At 59.8% G+C, this 20,787-nt stretch overlaps 2 protein-coding genes across 8 annotated transcripts in view; one reads left to right on the top strand and one right to left on the bottom strand.

Annotated features, from left to right (window-relative positions):
* On the bottom strand, nt 1-2,043 carry FUT7 (fucosyltransferase 7). Its single transcript, XM_015878724.3, has 2 exons — nt 1,601-2,043; nt 1-1,360 (listed from the first exon to the last, which is right to left on the bottom strand). Exon 2 carries the CDS (start codon nt 1,351-1,353, stop codon nt 307-309), a length of 1,047 nt encoding a protein of 348 aa, XP_015734210.2. The 5' UTR covers nt 1,354-1,360; nt 1,601-2,043; the 3' UTR covers nt 1-306.
* A 1,775-nt stretch (nt 2,044-3,818) lies between these two features.
* Nucleotides 3,819-20,787, top strand: part of ABCA2 (ATP binding cassette subfamily A member 2) — a 30,652-nt gene continuing 13,683 nt past the window's right edge. For 4 of the 7 annotated variants that reach the window (XM_015878718.3, XM_085521630.1, XM_015878722.3 and 1 more), the window contains exons 1-22: nt 3,819-4,151; nt 8,697-8,790; nt 11,017-11,128; nt 11,531-11,697; nt 11,855-11,982; nt 12,188-12,292; nt 12,715-12,900; nt 12,997-13,215; nt 13,865-14,196; nt 14,391-14,550; nt 14,775-14,903; nt 15,182-15,349; nt 15,642-15,738; nt 16,105-16,278; nt 16,365-16,467; nt 17,167-17,281; nt 17,893-18,083; nt 18,438-18,588; nt 18,887-19,091; nt 19,700-19,864; nt 19,956-20,136; nt 20,404-20,616. In XM_015878718.3, coding sequence (XP_015734204.2) covers nt 4,086-4,151; nt 8,697-8,790; nt 11,017-11,128; nt 11,531-11,697; nt 11,855-11,982; nt 12,188-12,292; nt 12,715-12,900; nt 12,997-13,215; nt 13,865-14,196; nt 14,391-14,550; nt 14,775-14,903; nt 15,182-15,349; nt 15,642-15,738; nt 16,105-16,278; nt 16,365-16,467; nt 17,167-17,281; nt 17,893-18,083; nt 18,438-18,588; nt 18,887-19,091; nt 19,700-19,864; nt 19,956-20,136; nt 20,404-20,616 — 3,461 coding nt within the window. In that variant the 5' untranslated portion in view covers nt 3,819-4,085. Of the gene's footprint in view, nt 4,152-8,696; nt 8,791-11,016; nt 11,129-11,530; nt 11,698-11,854; nt 11,983-12,187; nt 12,293-12,714; nt 12,901-12,996; nt 13,216-13,619; nt 13,741-13,864; nt 14,197-14,390; nt 14,551-14,774; nt 14,904-15,181; nt 15,350-15,641; nt 15,739-16,104; nt 16,279-16,364; nt 16,468-17,166; nt 17,282-17,892; nt 18,084-18,437; nt 18,589-18,886; nt 19,092-19,699; nt 19,865-19,955; nt 20,137-20,403; nt 20,617-20,787 lie in introns of those variants that run through there. The other 3 variants (XM_085521632.1, XM_085521633.1, XM_085521634.1) reach the window with 3 other exon arrangements.

Below are 20,787 nucleotides of genomic sequence, written 5' to 3' on the forward strand. Positions count from 1 at the left end.
TCAGGAAATCTGTGCTGTTTATTTCCAAAGCAGCCTGTGGTTGCAGCAGCACCGCGGCGAGGTGGGTCAGTATGGGGGTGGTTGTGGTGTGCAGGAAGTTCAGTCACGCGGTGTTGCTCAAGGTCACAGTGTGGCAATGGCAGGGCCAGGATGAGAGGTCCCACATCCTCCCTGCCTGGCATCCTGTACTCTAGGACTGCTCTCTGCCATCCAGATGCACCCAGCGCCAGCACTGTGCTAGATGTTGAACCAGCCCTGTGCTAGGTGTTGAACCAGCCCTGTGCTAGGTGTTGAACCAGCCCTGTGCTAGGTGTTGAACCAGCCCTGCAGGTTGGGATAGAGGCGGCCCTGGGGCAGGCGGGGGTATGTGGCACAGATGGTGCAGATGCGCTCCCTCCAGTCTGTGTAGAGCTTCACGCTGTACCCCTTCTGCCACGCAAAGAACTGCCGGTAGCGGCTGGAGTTCATGGTCTTTAGGAAGGTGGCCAAGTCTGCCAGGGAACTGAAGTCATCGACATGGATGAATGAGTCTGCAGGGATGAACTGCTCATAGTTGGCCCGGGGGGGGCCCAGCACCACCGGCACAGTGCCGGCCAGCAGAGAGTTCCTCCAGAGCTTCTCAGTGATGTAGTCCTGGTGGATGGAGTTTTCAAAGGCCAGGTAGAACTTGGACTTGGATGTTGTGGGCAAAAGGCAGTCCTTGCAAAGCGGCTTCTTGGCTGCTTTCCCATAGATGTTCACGTGGAGATACCTGGACAGGTTCTTATACACCTCAGCTCTTTTCTGAGTCCTGTGATAGTTGCTAATGACCCAGGACACCAAGTCAGTCTTTGTGGGGATGCTCACAGTGGCTGACTGGTTGGGCACCAGCTTGCCATAGGGCATGAAGATGTCCGAGTCCCGTCTGTAGGTCATCACCCAGTTGAAGGTATGGTTCCATCCTGCTAATGCTCTTGTGTTGGTGGGGGACTCCAGGGACACCCAGACCCAGCTCTGCCCATGCGGTCTGTCTCGGGGCAGCTTGTCCCGGCCCCGCGGGAGGGTGGTGTGAAGGAAAACCACCACGTCAGCCTGGCTCAGGAGCCGCCGCTCTGTGCTGAGCCTGCAGCCTGCAATGCCGTACTGCTCAAGACAGACATCCCTGCTGAAGTCTGGGACCTGCTTTGAGGGCCACTCCCACACCAGGACTGTCAGTGCCTTCATGTGCTTGAAGGCTTCATCAGAGCTGCTGGATGAGTGGATGAAGCACTTCAGGTGCCATAGTGCAGTGACCAACAGCCCTGCAGTAACTGCTGCTTTCACACTGGGCCGGCCCCACATCCACCGCAGCAGCAGCAGCAGCTCCCAGGACATGCTCTCCCTGGACAGAGAAGAGGCCTGTGAGAGCTGTCAGCTCAGCCACCCAGCTGGGGGGCACAAGGCAGAGGGGAGACATGGGGCTGGTAGGGTTGGAGGAGGACTTTGCTCCCTCCACCCAAACCCTGTAGGGTTTGAGCATAGCAGAGTATTGGGAGCCCGGTGAGCCTGACCCCTGTGTGCCCACAGCACCTGCCCCAGGGAAAAGTCCCTCATGCAAAAAATCAAAAGTCTGCAGACTTACCATGGAAGGGACCGTGGCACAGCGTAGAGGGTGACAGCAGTGTGGGTGCTGCGGGCAGCTGCTGGCTCTGGCCTGAAGTACTCGAGGGCTTCCTCTTTTCTGTGGTTTTGCTGTGCAACTGCCTCTCAGCAGATCCTTCCTGGTGTCAGAACTCTGATCACTTCCCCTATGCAGAACGGGTGGCAATATCAACCTTGGATGAGTGAATGCCCGTGGCCAGATGTGTGCCTGTGCCAGACGGGATCCTTCTGCCCCAGGCGCTGTGCTGGCAGCCTGGTGGATGCTCACAGCTCCCTGTGCCCAGGTGTCCTGCCTCATGCCCTCCCGCTTCCCCTGGGCTCCTTGGCACGGCTGTGGCTCCAGGGGATCTTTGCAGAAGAGGCATTTGACCCTTCATAGGGTTTCAATTCTCCGAAGTGGTTTCTGATGAGTCAGCCTTGAAGCTAAGAACAAAGAATACTTCTGTTGAGCACCTTTCCTATCCCTGCTGCTAGTCAGCCCCGGATTAGCTTCAGCTTTCCCTTGTACCTGTCCCTGATCTGGGGTTTGTACAGTGTCCCCATGTCCCTGCACCAGGGGTGCCTTCAAGCAGACAGGGTTGAGCTCCATGCCTACAGCCTGTGGTCTCTAGCTCTCCCACCCCTTGCACGCCCTCTACCCCCACCCCACAGCAGCGGGGCACCAGGGGACAGGGAGGGGGCATAAGGTGACACTGAGGAGGCAACAGCAGGGAGACACACACAGCCTGGTCTGACAAAACAGTGAGATGCTCCTTCAGCTTGGACTGAAACCTGCTGCTGCCTCTGTGTTTGCTTCAGCCCACTGCAGAGCTGAGCGGGGCACAAATGACCGCAGCATCTCAGCCTGGCACTGCAAGCAGGACCACCCAGACCCTGGTTAGGCCGGGGCTGATGCCCCCCTGGTGAGTGCTGAGAAGCAGCCCAGGTGTGAACGCTGGGTCTGTGCCTGTGCTGAGATTGGGTGCGGCCCTGCCCTCAGCCAACCCAGTGTGCCACCCTGCAGTTGTGTTGAAAACAGGATGCCAGCCTGATTTTGGCTCACAGTGACTCATTTTGAAACTGTCAGCTAAAGTGGCACCAGCAGCTCCTCTCTGCTGCCAGGCATGGCACCTGTGGCCAAAATGGGATGCCCCCATCGTACCTTTGTTCCTTTCCAGCCCTGGGCTGGTGGCGCTGCCTTCCAGACCCACAGTGTTGGTGGAGCACCAGAGGGCACTGCAGGCAGCAGCTGGCACCAGGCTGGGCACAGGGCTGTGCTGGGGCGTTTCGGGGCTCTGTGGTTTCAGTGCTGCCCTCAGAGACCTCTGTTGCCAACTGCAGCACTGGGGTTGGGTGTTTTTCTCTCTCAGACACGTACCCTGTTTCCTGCTACCTTTGTCAACCCTCCTTTCTGTGTTTCTTCTCCTCCCTAACTGCCAGCCCAGATACTTGGCACTGCCTGCCCGAGGCTGCCCCGACCTGAGCCCCGACGGGAGGTGGCACTTGCCTGGCAAAGATGCCAGAAAGGTTTTGCCCAGAAGTTTTTGGAATAATGGCACTTTGTGGCAGGACAAGGGAAGCTTTTGTGGTGCAGCTGCTCCGGAGCAAAGCCTGCAACACCGTTGCCCTTAGCAACACAACTCGGAGGCGGGCAGGCGATGCACTCACTGCGCTGCCCTTGGCCCTGGCAGCAGCGTGGGATCGGGATGGGGGGACATAAGGCAAGAGGGGAAGGGGAGCAGGGGAATGGAGGGGGAGCAGTGAGGCTGAGGAAGGAAGAGGGTCGCTGCCGTGAGACAAAAGCAACCACCGGGAGGAGACGGGTCCACGTGAATCTGCCAATAACCGGGTTCCCGGGCTATACCGAGGAAGAGCGCTGTCCCGGGCACTGCTCGGGGTGAGGATGCGTGCCGTGACTGCTACGGGCTCAGCAGGGTCTGCGGTGCCACGATCCACCGCCACCGCTGCCCAGAGCTGCGCGTGCCCACCGATGGAGGCGCCCAAGGCCGCGGATGAGCCCTGGGCAGCCTGAGCTGGGAGGCAGGCAGCCCCCGCAGGGGTGGGGTTGGGGGCTTTAAGGTCCCTCCAACACAACCGGGCTGTAACTGTGCTCCCCGACGGAGAGAGGAGCAGAGGCCGCTGGCGCCCGCACGCCTCTCATCGCCTCCGGGGCGGACGCCGGTACCGGGGCGGCGCATCCCGCAGCGCGGCCGCGAGGTGCGTCACTGCGCAGCTCTGCCCCGCGGCCGCCGCAGCGGAGTCCCGGCGGTGCCTTTAAGGGGCGGCAGCGCAGGTCGGAGGCGGTGCCGTGCGGGGCCGGGCCTGGGACGGCGGGGACGGGCGCCTGCTGCCAGCCCCGCCAGCCGAACCGAACCGAGCTTGGGTTGCTGCGGACAAAGGCGGCGGGCATGGCGGTGGGGGGTGGCTGAGCCGCGGCGCCGATCGGAGCGGAGCGGGGCTGCCTCCGCGGCGGGGCCAGCGCGGCCATGGGGTTCCTGCACCAGCTCCATCTCCTGCTCTGGAAGAACGTGACGCTGAAGCGGCGCAGCCCGGTGAGCCGGGGGCCGTGCGGCGCGGCGGGGCCCGCTGCGGGAGCGGGCGGGGGAGAACCGCGGCCCCCGGCCCGGAGGGTCTCCCCGCGGATGCGCCCGGGCCGGCTCGGGGCAGCGGGGCCGTGCGGGTCGATCCGCGCGGTGAGCGCAGCCCGTCGCCGGCGGAGGATTCCCTCCCGGTGCCGCGGGTCGCTGCGCATCTGTGCCGGCCGTGCGGCGGGCAGGGCCGTCCTGGGCTCGCCGCTCCCTTTGACTCCTCGGGGTACCTTCTCTTCTTCTTGGTCGGGCTCAGGAGATGAATAATTCATGGGGCGCTGGATGCGGAGATCTAGCGACGTCTGCTCGCCTCGGGGGCCGGAGAAAAAGGAGCGCGGACGCCATCCGCGTACGAACGGTGCGGCCGAGGCTCGTCCCTCGCACCCGCAGCCCGGGGGCGCGGCTCAGCAGCAACAGTTGGCTGCTCGGCCCTCCCCGGGTCCCACCGTGCGCAGCGTCCGCCCCCACCTCGGCCCGTGCCGGCTGCGCTGGGCGCCCGCGGGCTGCGCCTCCGGGCCGCGTCTCGGGGCTGAGCGCCTTTCCGAGCGCTATAAATAGGATCCCAAACCGTACGTGGGTCGGGGCTGCGGTTTCCCTGCCCGCACCGGGCGGAGCGGCGCGGGGCTCTGCGGGCCCCTCGGGCCCTCCTCAGTATCCCAGGGCGGTGCGGATTCCTCGCTACCTGCCCCGGGGGTCACCGGCACCGCGCTGCCGGGCGTCCGTCCGTCCAGCCACCCATTGCGGTGCGCGCAGTGCGCCGGGCTCTGGGAACCGGATTAACCCTTCCGTAGCCTCGTCGGCCTGCGCGTGCAGGGGACGGCGTGATGGGAGGAGGGGGTGTCGGGCTCCGTGTGTGCGGGGAGGCGCGATGCCAGCGGACAGCCCTTCCCTCCCCCAGCCCTGCTCGCTCCTCACGGTGCAGAGGTCCCCGCGGCCCGGCGCGCATGCAGGGCTGGCCGGGGATGGGTGCGGGGAGCCGGTTATTTTTAGAGGCTGGGGGAGGGTAGCGAACTGCTGCTCTCGACTGATAATGCTCACTTTTCCTCCCTCCCGAACGCCGAGTGCCGTGCAGGCCGATCCTGCTGGCCTCCTTAACCATCCCGGTACCCGCAGGGCAGTGCGTGTGGGCAGGGCCGGGTGAGGCCGCGCTGCCTGCAGGTGTCTGCCTGGGCAGCCCTGTGCGTGGCTGAGGGTGATGTCCTATGGCTGAGTCATCCCTCTCCTTGCCCCGCACAGCTGGGGGCTACCTGGTCACCGTGTGTAATAGCCTGGGCTGCAGGGCACTCAGCTCCCACTGGCTGCCCTGCATGCTGCCAGGTTTTATGGTCTGAGGATAAGTGCACCCTTTGGGCATCCCTGTGCCCCTGCAGCCCCCCAACTAGGCTGGCAATGCAAGAGTGCAGCATTGAGCAGGGCTGCCTGGTGCTGGTTGGCCGGGGTAACATTACATCCTGTGCCAATAACCTCAGCAGGTCTGCGGGTGCCTGCAGCTGGCACCTGGCTGAGATGCCCTGCTGGGGTCTGGGCCCCGTCTGGAAGCAGACATCTCACAGAGCTACCAGCCTCCTGAGTGCCCTGCACTGAGCCTGTGATGTCACGTGGAGGTGAGTGGCCCCTGCAGGGTGTTGGAGCAGGATGGGGCTGAGAACGGGACCCCTCCCTGGCTACAAAGGGGGGAGTGGCTGGGCTCCCACGGCTCTCATGAAGGCAGCATGATGCCAGTGGCTTTGCCCTGCTGGCAGCTGGTACGTGGCACTGCCCTGCTGCTGTGTGTGCCTTGAAGTACAGTGCCTGCTCCTTTCTGGTAACATCTGGACCCGCAGCGTGGGCACCATTCTGCAGTGCAGGGGGTGGTTCAGCAGCCCCAGGCGGTGCGGGCTGGAGAGGTGCCTCCATTCTGCTGGAATGGGGAGCAGAGCTGCATGCATCTTGTTGAGGGATGGGCTCTCAGATAACTCTCAATGGTTAATTAAACCTACATGGGGTGTAAAATGAACAGGTGAACTCAAGTTACCCTGGACACCCAGGGTAAAGCTGAGGGTGATTGGCAGCCTTTCCTGGCTGCTTTCTGCAAATGTGGTTGGGACAGGAATGCAGCTGCCAGAAGAGTTAGTGGCTTTGAAGTGCCAGTGATGGAGGGCTCTGTTGGATATTATTTGACATCTTATTTGAAAGCGCAGGTTGCATAGGACTCCTGGGGGAGTGGTGAACAGAAGATGAGGTTCTGGACACTGCAGCTTGTCTCCAGTGTCAGCAGGGTCCCCAGGGTGCAGGGCAGAGCTGACCTGGGGAGTGTGTGCTTCTCTGTTCCTTGCTGAAGGGCTGGGAAGCATCCCACTGCACAGGGGAATTGTCCTGAAAAGTCCTTCTGTGTGTGAACAAGTAGGATGACCTCGATGCCCTCAGAAAAAGGATACAATGCTCTATCAGACTATGGCACCCTGCTTCTGCCACCAGCTCCCAGAAGCCGTCCCAGCACTGGGTGGGAGCTGACATCAGCCCTGGCCAGGGATCACTGGGCTGGGCCCTGCATTGACGCAGGGTGCTCTTTGCCCCCTTTTTGTTTGCAGCTGGTGCTGGGTAGGCGCGGCAGTGCCAGGCAGCATCCCTGTGGGTCACCACCCCCTCCTGGGGGCTGTGGTTTTGCCCTGGGGGTGCTGAGCTCTGCGATACCCATCTCACAAGGATTACATCTTGATGTCAACTATAATTGTGTTTGCAGTCAGTCAGCATTTGGCAACATGGTGATTAAAGTTTGGTGCCATCAAAATGTTTTCTTCAGCCATAAAAGCTGGACAGCAGGACATTGCTGCCTTCCTGCTCCCCGGGGCAGAGGTCAAGCAAACCCTTTCCCCTGGTGCCCAGCACCTGGGCAGTCCCCATATGATGTGCTCTCCCTCTGCCCCGCAGTGTCCCATGCCCATAGGTGGTGACCAGTGGCAGGTGGCCCTGCTGGCTGCCTCCCCTTAGCACAGACTGAGGCTGTGCTGGAGCAGTGCCCTTCCTGTAAGCAGGCCCCTGCCCCCTGAGTGAATGCCTGCTGCTGGGACAGGGATGAGGGTGGGCTTTGCTGCCCAGACCCATTTCTGGTTTGATCCAGGGAAGGAGCTGAGCAGGAGGTCAACGACCTGCTTTAAAACACACAACAAACAGGCCCCTCCTTTTGCCAACAAGGACCAGTCTCCAAAGGAGCCCCGCCTGGTACGGGCCCAGTGCAGGGTGCTGGGGGGGCGGCGCAGGAACGGACCCGCACCCATCTGCACACAGAGATGCCATTGTGTGCCTGGTAAACAGGCAACAGGCAGGGAGGGCTGCAGGCAGCCTGTGGCAGCTGGACCATGGGCAGGGCAGGTCAGGATGCCCCTGCCAGCCTCCAGCACAGGGACGGTGACAGTAGGAATGGTGCATGGGACCAGGGTTACTGCACAAACAGGGATCCCCTGACCCTGGCTGTGACCCAGCTGGCATGGCCAGGGCTGAGCATGGCAGGGCTTTGCTGCTCTCCAGCAAATCTGACCCCAGCCCTAAGTCATGATGTGAGGTTGCTCTTTCTGCATAGGTCACCTGGGGTCTGGTCCAGTCCTGGAGTAGGTGGAGGTTGGCTTACCTCATGCTGTGTCTCAGTTCCCTTAGATGTGGTGTTTCCTGTTGTGCTTGCAGTGCAGAGCAGCAGTAGTGCTGCGGTGTGGTCTCAGTACTCCTGGTGCAAACCAGCAGTAGCTGTGCCTGCATCTGCGGACAGCTGAAGGTGTTGGTGCCTTTCCCCAGGGCCTCTGGGCACAGAGCCCAGCCTGGGATGCTTGTGCTATTGGGGTCAGGGATTCCTGAGGATTTGCTGTGATTCACCATATGCTGCTGGTGGAAATCCTGCCCAGCTGTTGCCTTCTGCGAGGGCACAGAGGGGACCCCCTGCACTGCCCCAGTCACACCTGGAGATGGTTGCAGCTCCTGACTGGGTGCCTCCTCACCCCAACAGCATCAAGGCCTGTTCCCTGCCTTGGTCCTGCCACCGGGATGGGGTTGGGGGCCCCATTGAACCCAGCTGGCCATGGGTAGAGCTATTGTATGGGGTAGGGGCACTTTGGACACACCAGGTCATCCAAGGGGACCCAGCAGGAACGTGAGGATGCCATGTCATGCCAGCTGCTGGCTGGCAGGGTATTGCCAGGAAGGTGTTTGTGGCTCTTTACAGGTACTGAGCTGTCTTCCCAGTTGTGATCGCCCATCAGGGTCTGTGCTCCATCTACCAGGGGCCCACCAGCCCAATGTGCTACTACCCTGTGGTGCCCCTGGCAGGATGGGGTGGGCAGTTGGAGAAGTACAGGTGCGTGTAGCCCTGTTCATCTCTGGCAGAGCTGTGGTGCAGGACATGGGCATAGTGCTGTACTGCACTGGGGCACAAGCAGGGGGTGTCCCCAGGACTGTCAACCTGGTGATGCCCATATTCCTCCCTGGCAATGGGGTCCTGGCCATGAGCATCACGGTCCACCTGCTTTGTGTCATCTGCAGTGGGTGCTGGCCTTCGAGATCTTCATCCCGCTGGTGCTCTTCTTCATCCTTCTGGGGCTGAGGCAGAAGAAGCCGACCATCCCTGTGAAGGAAGGTGCGTGTGAACAGGTGGTGCCCAGAGCATCCACACCTGGGGGAAGGATGGGGACACTGGGGAGCTGTTCTGAGGAGGATGCTGACAGCTGGCAGGGACCCCTTGAAACTTTTGGGGGGGCAGTGTAGAGGAGGAGCTGCATACCAGAATGGTGGGATTAGAGGCATTCCCAACCAGGGGGTGAAGCAGCCTCCAGATGCCATGAGCAGGGCTTTTTTTGTCTCTGCCTGGAGGCACTTCTGCAGGTAGAGGGGTGCTGGAGCTGGGTGGTGCCAGGACAGCTGCAGTGCCCTGAGTTCTGAGGGAGCAGCTGGGGGAATTCTGGGGGGGGGCAGGGGCTGTGCTCTGCATGTAGCCCTGCACACAGCTGTGGAGGTTCAGAGGCTTGCCAGGCTGAGGCAAAGCCAGCAATGGATGGGGCAGGAACTCAAGGTGCCCTGGAGGTGTGCAGCTGGAGGTCATGGGGCCATGCCACCAGGAGGAGGACTGTGTGGCAGCAAGATGCTTGGAGTTGGCTGCCGGGGGGCACAGCGGGGCCAGGCGGAGGTGCCAGGAGCTGGTGTCTGTGTTCCTGCATGACCAAGTGTGAGCCTTTGTTTCAGCACCTGCCAGCAAGGGAAATCCCAGTGGAGGGCAGTGATGGGTGCTGCCTTGGTTCCTGCCCCAGTGCTGATGTGCACTCTGTGTTGTGTTTTTTGGTTCGTTTTTTCTTTCTTTTTCTCTCATGTTTTCTTTTTCTTTCCCACCATCATCCCTGCCTGCCTGCCCTCCATGCCTCTGCTGCATGCTCCAGTCTGTAAGTTGGTTGGATGGGTGGGTGCCTCTACCCCTCCCCTGCCTTTGCCAGCCAGGAGTTTTGGGGAGACAGGGCCCGATTAGGATCAGCTCACTCTGGTCTAATAGCACCTCTATAAACCTGTTGCCTTCTTTCCCTGGCTGGTAAAGATGAGCTTGAGCTGCTGTGCCCAGAACCCTTCTGCTGCTGCCTGCAGTGGGTTTTTGTTACTGGCCCAGACTGAGGCTGTGTTCAGAGGGCACTTGCGGCCACTGGCAGCCGTGACCCTGGTAGGCTGGGCTGCACAGGGCTTCCCAGACCAGGCACATCCTTCCCCCATCTCTTTTTGGGCAAACCCTGCTGCCTGCAGACTCCAATGCAACTTTTGGTTGCTCAGCTGTGTCTGTGCTCACCCCCAAAGCATCCAGGCTGCAGGCAGCTGTAGTCCCCTGCCACCAGGTCCCTGTTTCAGCCTCTAAGCTCTGAGATAGAGCTGGGACATGGCACTGTTGGAAGGAGCCATAAGGACAGTGGGATGCCACGTGAGTGATGCTGTTGTCACCTCTCCGTGGCATGGCTGCTACCATGGGGCATATCCAGCCTGTGGCTCCATGCTCTGCCCGGCCCCATTTGCCCTGAACTGGCCCTGTCCGTGCACACAAGCCCATCTTCACCAGCCCTCCTGTCATGGCTGTGCTAACCACACTGATCTGCCTCTATCTGGGGCACTGGGGCTGGGACTCACCCCTCTTGCATGACCCCTGTCCCTGCCAGGTGCTGCCCAGTGATCACCCTGGGTTCCCCTCAGGAGGGGCTGGGGAAGGCTGTGGCTGGTGAGAACTCAGCCCTGGCCAGGGTTCTTGTTTGCTGTCTCCTTGCTGCTCCTTGTTTTCTCCATCTCCCCCTTTACCGTGTCTCCATTTCTCATCTCCAGCAGTCACACATCGGGGCAGCCGGGTGGGGAGGACGATCGGTCTCAAGAGGGCCTGTGGGACCTGGGAAGCTCTGGGGGTCAATTCTTTCCTGTTGTATTCTTCCTCCTTCTCTTCCTCTGGAAATCCAGCGGTGCTTCTGAGGTTACTAACAAGAGCAGCTGAGAGGCCGGGGGAGGTTGGCAGCACCCTGCTAAGCAAGCATCAGAAGTCAGCGTTGTCTTGGGGTCGGGTGGCCACTGCCACTCAGAGGGGAGCACGGGCTGTTGGGTGGGAGCTGGGTGGCCCTGGTGGCAGGAAGGAGCTGCCCCCAGCCCAGGGAGCTGCCGGTGGGACAGCATCCATGGGCTGCAGACTTCTGAGCTTGGCTGCTCAATCTTCCCCTGGGCCTCACCAGATGCAGTGTATGCTTCTTTCTGAACTGAGTGTCTGTCTCCCTGGTGGCCCCTGCCTGCCCTTGCCTCTCCTCCTTCCTGCCCCTGCCTTCCCTTGCCTCTTCTACACTTTTACTGGCTCCAGCTTTCTACACGGCGGCCCCGCTCACCTCAGCCGGGATCCTGCCTGTCATGCAGTCCCTGTGTCCCGACGGCCAGCGCGATGAGTTTGGCTTCCTGCAGTACTCCAACTCCACGTGAGTCGTGCATTGCCATGCTCTTCTTGGTCCTGTACATGCACATGCACACATGCACACACACACTCGAGTGCACACCTGTGCATGGCTTACCCGTTCTCCCATTGGTGACATTGAACTGCATTCTGCACGAGAAGCTGCAGCAGTGCACAACCTTAGAAGTGTTTGGGTACAGAGTCCCTTGTCCTCAGGGGTTGGAGGACACCTAAGCCCATTCATTTCCCTGCACTTCCAATGGCAGCATTTGGGGAGGAGGAAGGAGGTGACCCTGGGGACACCTGGGATTACTGGCTCTGTCCCCTGCATTCCTGGCACGTGCACAGATTTGATGTGCAGCTGCACAGTGCACCTGAGGCTGCACGTATCCCACACCTGATGCTCATGGTACTCTGCTCCCTGCAGGGTGACACAGCTCCTGGAGCACCTCACTGAGGTGGTGGAGCAGAGCAACTTGTTTGACCCAGAGCACCCAGGTCTAGAGGAGGAGCTGGAATCCCTGCGCCGGCGCCTGGAGGCCCTCAGCAGCAGTGAGCCCAGCTCCATGGAGACCCACTTCAGCAACCAGGCAGGTCAGTAGGGAGTCCCTGCAGTGGGCACCCAGCGATATGGCAGTGCCTGGCCACAGGCCCTTGTGGCAGGGCTGGCTCTGAGATGTCCCTTTGTGGGGCTGGGCCACGTATTGGCTGCTCATGGACTGCTCTCAGCCCCTGCTTTGCTCCTTGACAGGATCTGGTTTCACACTGGGGTGGGCTGCTAAGGATCGGGGGGAGCTGCACCGCTTTCTCACACAGAACTTGTCCCTCCCCAATGGCACAGCTGAGCTGCTCCTGGGCTCCAGCGTTGACCTGCGGGAGGTGAGTGACAGTGTGGGGTTTGCTGAGCTCAGTGCTGCAGTGCCTGTGGGCACATCCTGGCCCAGACTGAGCCCTGGCTGCCAGACCTGTGGGACTCCTGCTGTCCTGCCCTGTGGTCCCATTTACCCAATGCTGGGGCACTGCTGGCAGTGGGGTTTCTCTGTTATCAGCACACTCAGCAGCCCTGTTCCTGTCCTTGGCTCAGGTGTACCGCCTGCTGTTTGGGACCTCTCCTTTGGCACCTGATGACACTTATGAGCGAGACCTGTGGGATCGGTTTGGACGCAGTGAGAAGATGGCACAGCTGGAGGTGAGGAGCATGTGGGGATGTGGCAGAGACAAGCTCATCTTCTCCATCCCTTCTGCTTTGCATGCAGGGTTGTGTGAAGTTATTTGTCCGAGCAGGGGCACCGTCAGGTGGCCAGAGTGGCAGTAGGGCCATCAGGGTTCCATCCTGGTGCTGCCACTGATTCCTCAAGGCAGGCTCATACCTGTGCCTCAGTGTCCTGTGGCAAAAGGTGATGGCACTGTCAGGAAGGGAGGAGGAAATCATTACCCCAAGTGCCTTTGGCTGTGGGGAGAAAGCCCTGTGACATACCAAGGATGGCTCTCCCCCAGTTCTGCATGTTCCCATGGTCCCCACTGTGGACATATGTGCTGCGGGGGCTTTCATGTGCTCGGGATGGAGGGGGCACTGGGGAGTGCCCTTCTACCCCATTGGTCCTATTGCAGAAGAACCTCCCCAGCGGCTGGAAGAGCCTGCGGGAGGGGCTGGTCCACAGGGCCCTGCGTGACCCCTCTGCAGCCTTGCAGCGGCCGGCATTGCTCCGTCTGCTGTCCCAGGCCCTGGGCCTCGCCAGTGCCGCTGCAGCCCCCACTGGCTCCTACAGTCCCCAGGCCTTTGTTGCTGAGATGGAGGTGAGCAGCCAGCCGCAGCCAGCCACGCTCCGTGGTGCTGGCACAGCCGTGGTGCTCCCACCGCCCTGAGCAGCTCAGCCACGCTTCCCTCTGCAGCGCATCCTCTTCACGGCGCCGGTCCTGGAGCAGCTGACCTGTGGGCAGAGATCAGGGATGCTGCGCCGCCTCCTGCGCGTGGCTCCCGGCCAGCAGCCGCTGCTGCAGACGTACCGAGTGCTGGTGTGCAACGGCAGCCGGGCAGCGCGCGAGGAGCGCTTTGCTCAGCTGGCTGCTGAGCTGCGGGACCAGGTGGACACCCCCAAGATTGTCAGCAGGGTGAGCGCCAGCCGGGCCCAGCATCCGTGGCCCCACGGCATGGGGTGGGCGGTGGGGCGGGGCTGTTCCAAGCTGCTTATCCTTAACCAGGGGCTGTGTGGGGACCTGTGGCCAACCCAGGTTTCTGAGACGTACTTCAATATGTGCCTTGGCCACCCCTTAGCCTGCAGGGTTGGACCCCCTGCCCAGACCCGTGGTCTGCTGGGAGTGCCCTCCTAGCTCCAGGGGCACTGCAGCTGATGTCCCCTTACTGGCACCTAATTTGGCACCGTCTGTTGGACGTGGTGTCCCCAGCATCCTCCCAGCTTGTCCGTGCAGAGTCTACCCAGGGTTCCCTGGGAGTGGCAGTGCCATCAGTGAGCTGTGCACTCCTCAAGGCTGTCTCTGGGTCCCCCTCCTCATCCATCCTTGTTTGATGGACATCTCACATGTCCCCGTGCAAGACCCTGTCAGCATTTGGCTGTGTTCCTGCTGCCTGATTGCTGCAGATGTGCTGTGATGAGACCTGGATGCAGCTTCAAACCTGTAATTAAGAAAGGGGACATGGCATCACTTGGGGTCCGCTTGGCCCCCTTCCCCTGGCAGCAGGTGAGCAGGGCCACTTCAGTGCCCCGGCCACATGTAACCCCTTGTCTGCTTGTCCTCATAGCTGCAGCTGGATGAGGTGAACAGCACAGCAGCCCAGCACCGGCTCCGCACGCTCCTGGAAGACATCGTAGAGATAGAGAAGGTTCTCCGTGACATGGACATCCTCTCAGCTCTGGCCAGGCTCCTGCCCAGGGGGGCCTGTGCCACCAAGGCTCCGCTGCCCACAGCCAACAGCACTGGCTGGGCCAGTGCAAATGCCACTTCCAGCAACACCACAACGGAGGAGGAGGGTGCCGGGGGGAACCCGACAGGCAGTGACAACCCCCAGGGGCAGTTCTCAGCCTTTGTGCAGCTCTGGGCTGGGCTGCAGCCCATCCTCTGTGGCAACAACCGGTAGGAGGCCTGGGATTGGAATGGGAGCAGGGGACAGCCTAGGCCAGGTGCTCCTCACAGCGTGCAGGAGTTGGTGCTGTACCATGTCCTTGTGCCATGGCTGGGGGAAATTCTGGGGGAGCCCTGGACAGGGACTGCCCTCAGTGAGGGGTGTGGGGCTGGTGTGGGGTTTGCAGCCTGGGCTGTGTTCACAGGACCATTGAACCTGAGGCACTGAAGCAGGGCAACATGAGCTCTCTGGGCTTCACCAGCAAGGAGCAGCGAAACCTGGGCCTCCTTGTGCATCTTATGACCAGCAACCCCAAAATCCTGTATGCGCCTGTGGGTACTGAAGTGGACAAGGTCATCCTGAAGGTGAGGGCACAGAGTGGGTGCCTGTCCATCTCCATGTGCCAGCCCTGCCCGATGTGCTTAGTGAGACGGGCACTGTGTGATGGTAGGGCTGAGCAGGAGGAGGCTGGCAGCTGTCAGGCAGTGCCTGTGGGGTGGACAGGGACCTCATGGCTGCTGGGTGCTCTGCAGCAGTGAGGGCAGTGAGCAGCCCTGCCTCCTCCAGCTGCATTACCTCTCTCCCGCAGGCCAATGAGACCTTTGCCTTTGTTGGTAACGTCACCCACTATGCCAAGGTGTGGCTGAACATCTCCCCTGAGATCCGGACCTACCTGGAGGAGGGCAGGCTGCAGAGACGCATCCGCTGGCTGCAGCAGGTAGATGCTGCTGGGATTGAATCTGCCTTGACTTGTCCCAGGGGCAGAAAGGGGATGTTGTGTCCTCAGGTACCCTCTACTTCTGTCTATGAGGTGCTCCTGGGTGCCCAGCCTGCCTTGGTGAGGACCAGGCTGTCTCCCTGCTCAGACTGGGTGCTGTCTTGCTGTCTCCAGGAGCACTGCAAAGTGTTGGTTCCATCTGTGTCCACAATGGGGGCAGCACTGAATGGCGGGGGATGCTCCAACCTCCCTCTCTCATCTCTTCTGCCCTGTTCCAGTTCACCACTGACCTCCGCAAGCACCCAGAAATCCTGAACGTCTCCGACAACGACCTTCTGCACAGCTTTCTCAATGGCAACTTCTCCCTGCCCAATGCCAGTGTCCTGCTCCAGCAGCTGGACACCATTGATAATGCTGCCTGTGGCTGGGTCCACTTCATGGCCAAGGTGAGGCTGCACCCATCCGTGGACACACGGGCACTTGGAGCAGCACCTGTCACCCCTCGCTGTGCTCTACGGAGCCCAAGAGCTCAGACCTCCTTCAGGCTACAGGCTGGGAGAACTGGAGGGGATGGTGGTCAGGAACTTGGGGTGGAGATTTCAATGGCAGGTGCCCATCTGTTTGGGTTAAGGAGCTTGTGCAGGCGTTTGTTATGGTGCATAACATAGCATATGTGTGGGGTCTACCACCAGACCTATGAGAGGCAGCGGGATCTCACTGGCTGTCCCATCCCTCCAGGTCAGCGTGGATATCTTCAAGGGCTTCCCAGATGAGGAGAGCATCGTCAACTACACACTGAACCAGGCCTACCAGGACAACGTCACGGTCTTTGCCAGTGCGTCCCTGGGAACCAGCTCCTATACAGGGGTCCCTGAAACCACATCCAAAGCTGTGCCCCAGACCTGGCTCTGGGATGTTGGCTGCCTCAATTTGTGTGCTGGATGAATGAATGTGTCAAGCATGGCAGCTCTTTGTCCCTCTGTGCTGTCCTTTGATCCTGGCCGCTGTCCTGGCTCACCGTGGTTGCTTGCAGTCAGAGTGGCCCCACATCCTGTGCCAGGGCCATCCTCAGCCATCACAGCCCTTGTCTTGCTCTGGGCAGAGAGATGCTGAGCCCTGAATCCTGACTCCCACTGTGTCCCTGCCCATCTCTGCAGGCTGGCTGGTGCCAGCAGGCTCTCTGCCTCTCTGCTGCCCACAGGTGTGATCTTCCAGACCAACAAGGATGGCTCACTGCCCCCGCATGTCATGTATAAGATCCGGCAGAATTCCAGCTTCACCGAGAAGACCAATGAGATCCGACGGGCATATTGGCGGCCTGGTCCCAACACTGGGGGCCGCTTCTATTTCCTCTATGGCTTTGTCTGGATCCAGGGTGAGTCCCAGCTGCCTGACTGGTTACCCGTGCTCCTCAGCCCCTGCCTGTGCAGCCCACTCAGCCTGGCCTCCCCTCCTCCCCAGATATGATGGAGCGTGCCCTCATCAACACGTTTGTTGGCCATGATGTGGTGGAACCAGGCAACTATGTGCAGATGTTCCCATATCCATGTTACACACGTGATGAGTGAGTAGCATTTCTCTGGGCAAGGAAGGGCAGGGGCAGGACCTTCCCTCTTCCCATCAGTCAGTCTGAATCAGCCAGGACACATCTGGGAAACAGAGACAAGGCTGGGGGCCTGAGGAAGGCTGGTGAATGCCTTGGGGATGGCGAGCAACCAGTTACGCTGTAACTTGAACTCCCAAGCCGAACAAATGGGGAAATATTTTTTCCCCAGTTCATAGTTCAAATGAGGAACTCATGGCTGCAGGGCATCTCAGAGGCTGCAATGCTCAGGAAGAACAAAGAGAAGTGTGGTAAATGGGTGGCACATAGGTCTATCAGTGGTTATTGAGCACAGTGATCTAAATGAAGCACTGAGAAGTCCCAAACCTGCAGGGCAGGAAGGTGCTAGGGGCCCTGTCCACACCAGGGTAGGCAGGGCACTGGGGCAGTCTGCACCGTGCTGCAGGCTCAGCCGCTGGAACCTGAGGGCCTGCACAGGTGTTCCTCATTAGAGGAGCTCTGAGAAACGTTTCCCCTCCTGTGTCTCAGTTTCCTCACGTATTGAATGGTGATGGGAGCAGTAGCTCTTGCAGGTCACTGAGGAGCTGCTGAGGGCTGTAATAGTCCCTGGGTGGCAGGAGAGCCCCTCCACTGTCTGGTAGCTTGTCCTCAGGGTCTTCCCAGGCTCCAGTTCTCTCTTCTCTTCTTACACTCCACCAGCTTTCTCTTCGTCATCGAGCATATGATGCCTCTGTGCATGGTGATCTCCTGGGTTTACTCAGTGGCCATGATGATCCAACATATTGTGACAGAGAAGGAACATCGCCTGAAAGAGGTGGGGATGGTGGGGGAGAGCCCTGGGGATGAGCAGTTATCTTCCATGCCTGTTTGCCCAGGGCAGCCCAGGCACAGGAACTTGTGCTCTGCTGCCAAGTTACCCCCTATGTTATCCAACAGCAGTTCCTAGACAGCAGCAGCCTAGAGCTCTGCCTGATAAGGGGAGAGCTCTACAGCCATCAAGATTGTGCTGCTAGGCATAGTGCCAGGCTGAGCTGGCCAGTGTCTCAGAGAACCACCCTCAGCAGCCAAGGCAGCCTGCAGGAGAGCGCCAACCCCAGCTCAGCCTGCAGCCCCATTGTGGCACATCCTGCCATGTGCTGAGGCACTCAGCCTGGTGCTGTTGGGATAGGGTTACCCTTTGCAGGACCCCAGCTCCCTCTGCACTCCTGGTGCCCCAGGCACACATCTCACCTCCCTGCTCTGCTGCAGTTCATCTCTGGGCAGAGCTGGTTCTACTGGGCGTCCGTGGAAGAAGCCCTGCAGGGAATGGAACCTCCAGACCCTGGCTCCTCAGTGCTGCCATTAGCTCTCCTAGCCCCTGCGAGTGAAGGGCTGGGGGATGTGTGGGATAGGGGACAGCGTCACTAAGCAGTGTCGGCTTTGCAGGTGATGAAGATGATGGGCTTGAACAATGCGGTGCATTGGGTAGCTTGGTTCATCACCGGCTTTGTCCAGCTCTCCATCTCAGTCACAGCACTCACCGCCATCCTGAAGTATGGCAAGGTCCTGATGCACAGCGACGTCCTCATCATCTGGCTCTTTCTTGCCATCTATGCTGTAGCAACCATCATGTTTTGGTGAGTTGCCAGGCTCCCTCACTGGGCTCAGGGTCCACCAGCAGTGCCAGGTCCCTGGCGGAATGTCCTTGTGCCTTGGGGTGTGGGTGCTGGGAGCCCTGTGGTACGGGCTGGTGGAGGGACACCCCAACCAGGCAATTTGAGGGTTGCCTTTATTACCTCAACACCAACAGAATCAGTGTGGGGAGTACCCTGGTGGGGCAGGATCCTGGTTTGGGTGCCGGAGGGTTCCTCCACCCTTGGCCCTCTCATTACTAATCATAGGGAGGTGCTGGGTCCAATCCACTCCTTGGGGTTGCAGGGTCACCTCTGCCTTGCAGTGAGGCTGGCAATGTGACACTGTCCTCTCTGTAGCTTCCTAGTGTCGGTGCTCTACTCCAAGGCCAAGCTGGCTTCTGCCTGTGGTGGCATCATCTATTTCCTCAGCTACGTGCCCTACATGTATGTGGCCATCCGGGAGGAGGTGGCTCATGATAAGATCACAGCATTTGAGAAGTGCATCGCGGTGAGTTGGGTGCAGCTGTCAGGAGGTGCCTGGCCCAGGCTTTGCCATAGGTACCTTATGTCCCCTGCATAGCTACTGGTCCTGGGCATCTCACATCTCACCGATGGGCCACCAACCCCTAGGCAGATCTGTGCCCATGTGAACTGTCTCTCCATGGGACTTTGGAGGCACCTCCAGGTCTGGTGACTCCCAGGGTGGGAAGCATCTCCATGGGCTTGGGTGGGGCAAAGCCAGATGGGAATTCACTCCAGAGTTGGCATGTGGCTCCTGCTGATGTGCCCTTTCCTCCTCCCCGCAGTCTCTCATGTCCACCACAGCATTTGGGCTGGGCTCCAAGTACTTTGCGCTGTACGAGGTGGCTGGTGTGGGCATCCAGTGGCACACCTTCAGCCAGTCACCTGTGGAAGGAGATGACTTCAACCTCCTGCTGTCCATGATGATGCTGATCATTGATGCCGTGGTGTACGGGGTGCTCACGTGGTACATTGAGGCTGTGCACCCAGGTATGTGTGGGCAGGGGCATCACTGGAGCACTAGGAGTGCTGTTGTTTCCTGCCTGTGCTCAGCCCTGATACAACCAGATTCAGCACATTGTGCCTCTGTGGTCCCTGTCTGTGTCTTCTTGGGGGCACCTGCTCTCACCCACTGGGAACTTCCTTGTCCCTGACAGTTTGCTAGGAGCTCTTCAGTTATGTTTTGTGTGGTCCTGAGTGCAACCAGGAGTTGAACTCAATGGTCCTTGTGGGTCCCTTACAACTCAGGATAGTCTGTGGTTCTATGTGTTTCAGTTTACTGTCCAACCGGAGCAAAATATGGCATACACAATTGGAGCATTACTCCCTCTCATTGCCAATTTGACAAGGAATCCTAGCTGCTCTGGTTTTCTAGTAAAGCTGAAACATTAGACAAGGCCCAGTTTTGCTTTGTTCCACTGCACAGTCCAGCAGCATTTTCCTGAGCACCAGCAGACTATCCTGCAAGGCTGTTCCTAAGCCAGAGAGATGTCCCTGCTCATCCCTGTGCCTGCACCCAGCTCTGCTCCATCCCTCAGCCAGCTTCTGCTTGCACATGCTGCAGAGGTGTCCCTGACTACACAGGGTTGTGCTTGCAGGCATGTTCGGCCTCCCGCGGCCCTGGTACTTCCCCTTCCAGAAGTCCTACTGGCTGGGCAACGGGCGAGTGGAGACCTGGGAGTGGACATGGCCCTGGTCCCGCACCACGCGCCTCAGCATCATGGAGGAGGATCAGGCCTGTGCCATGGAGAGCAGGAGGCTGGGTGAGCTGGCAGGCAGGGGTGGCAGCCAGGCAGCCCAGGAACCCTGTGCACTGTGCATCTCTGACCCCTCACTGGCCCACTTCTATGACAGAGGAGACACGGGGCATCGAGGAGGAGCCGACCCACCTCCCCTTGGTTGTCTGCATTGACAAGCTCACCAAGGTCTACAAAACCGACAAGAAGCTGGCATTGAACAAGCTGAGCCTCAACCTCTATGAGAACCAGGTGGTGTCCTTCCTGGGGCACAATGGTGCAGGCAAGACCACCACCATGTGAGTTCCAGCCATGGGCTTTGTCCTGGTCAGTGATGAGTTGGGAAGGTGTCACATGGGCATAATCACTGGGCTCCATGTCTGATGCTGTGCCCAGAGGGAGGTGGTGTGGGTATAAGAGTGGTGCAGAAGGGCAAGAAGTGGCCAACGCAAAGCTCTGCACTGATACTGCTCTGCCAGGGCCCAGCAGATACTCTGATGATTGGGGCTGGAGACAGAGGAAGGTACACAAGGTCCCTCACTGTGTTCCTTTCTTCGTCCATCCAGGTCCATCCTGACTGGCTTATTTCCACCAACCTCGGGCTCCGCTACCATCTATGGTCATGATATCCGGACAGAGATGGATGAGATCCGGAAAAACTTGGGCATGTGTCCGCAGCACAACGTGCTCTTTGACAGACTGACAGTGGAGGAGCACCTCTGGTTCTACTCACAACTCAAGAGCATGGCAGAGGAGGAGATCCGCAAGGAGATGGACAAGTAGGCACCCCCAGCTCCTTTTGCCCACATATGCACCTTTTGCAGAAGCAGGTCCTGCTCTCTTGGCTGTGTTTGCAGGGAGATGTCTGGGAGCAGGGATCACCCCTACTGCAGCTCCAACAAGTGTGTTTGGAAACCTGGGGTATTGGGCTGGCATAAGTTCCTTTCATA

Source organism: Coturnix japonica, chromosome 21, assembly GCF_054131305.1.
Source record: "Coturnix japonica strain WE chromosome 21, WE-NBRP24, whole genome shotgun sequence".
Taxonomy (NCBI): domain Eukaryota; kingdom Metazoa; phylum Chordata; class Aves; order Galliformes; family Phasianidae; genus Coturnix; species Coturnix japonica.

What these genes read in the sequence shown, in the direction of transcription:
- FUT7 (XM_015878724.3), bottom strand. Translation starts at nt 1,353, where the DNA reads ATGTCCTGGGAGCTGCTGCTGCTGCTGCGGTGGATGTGGGGCCGGCCC.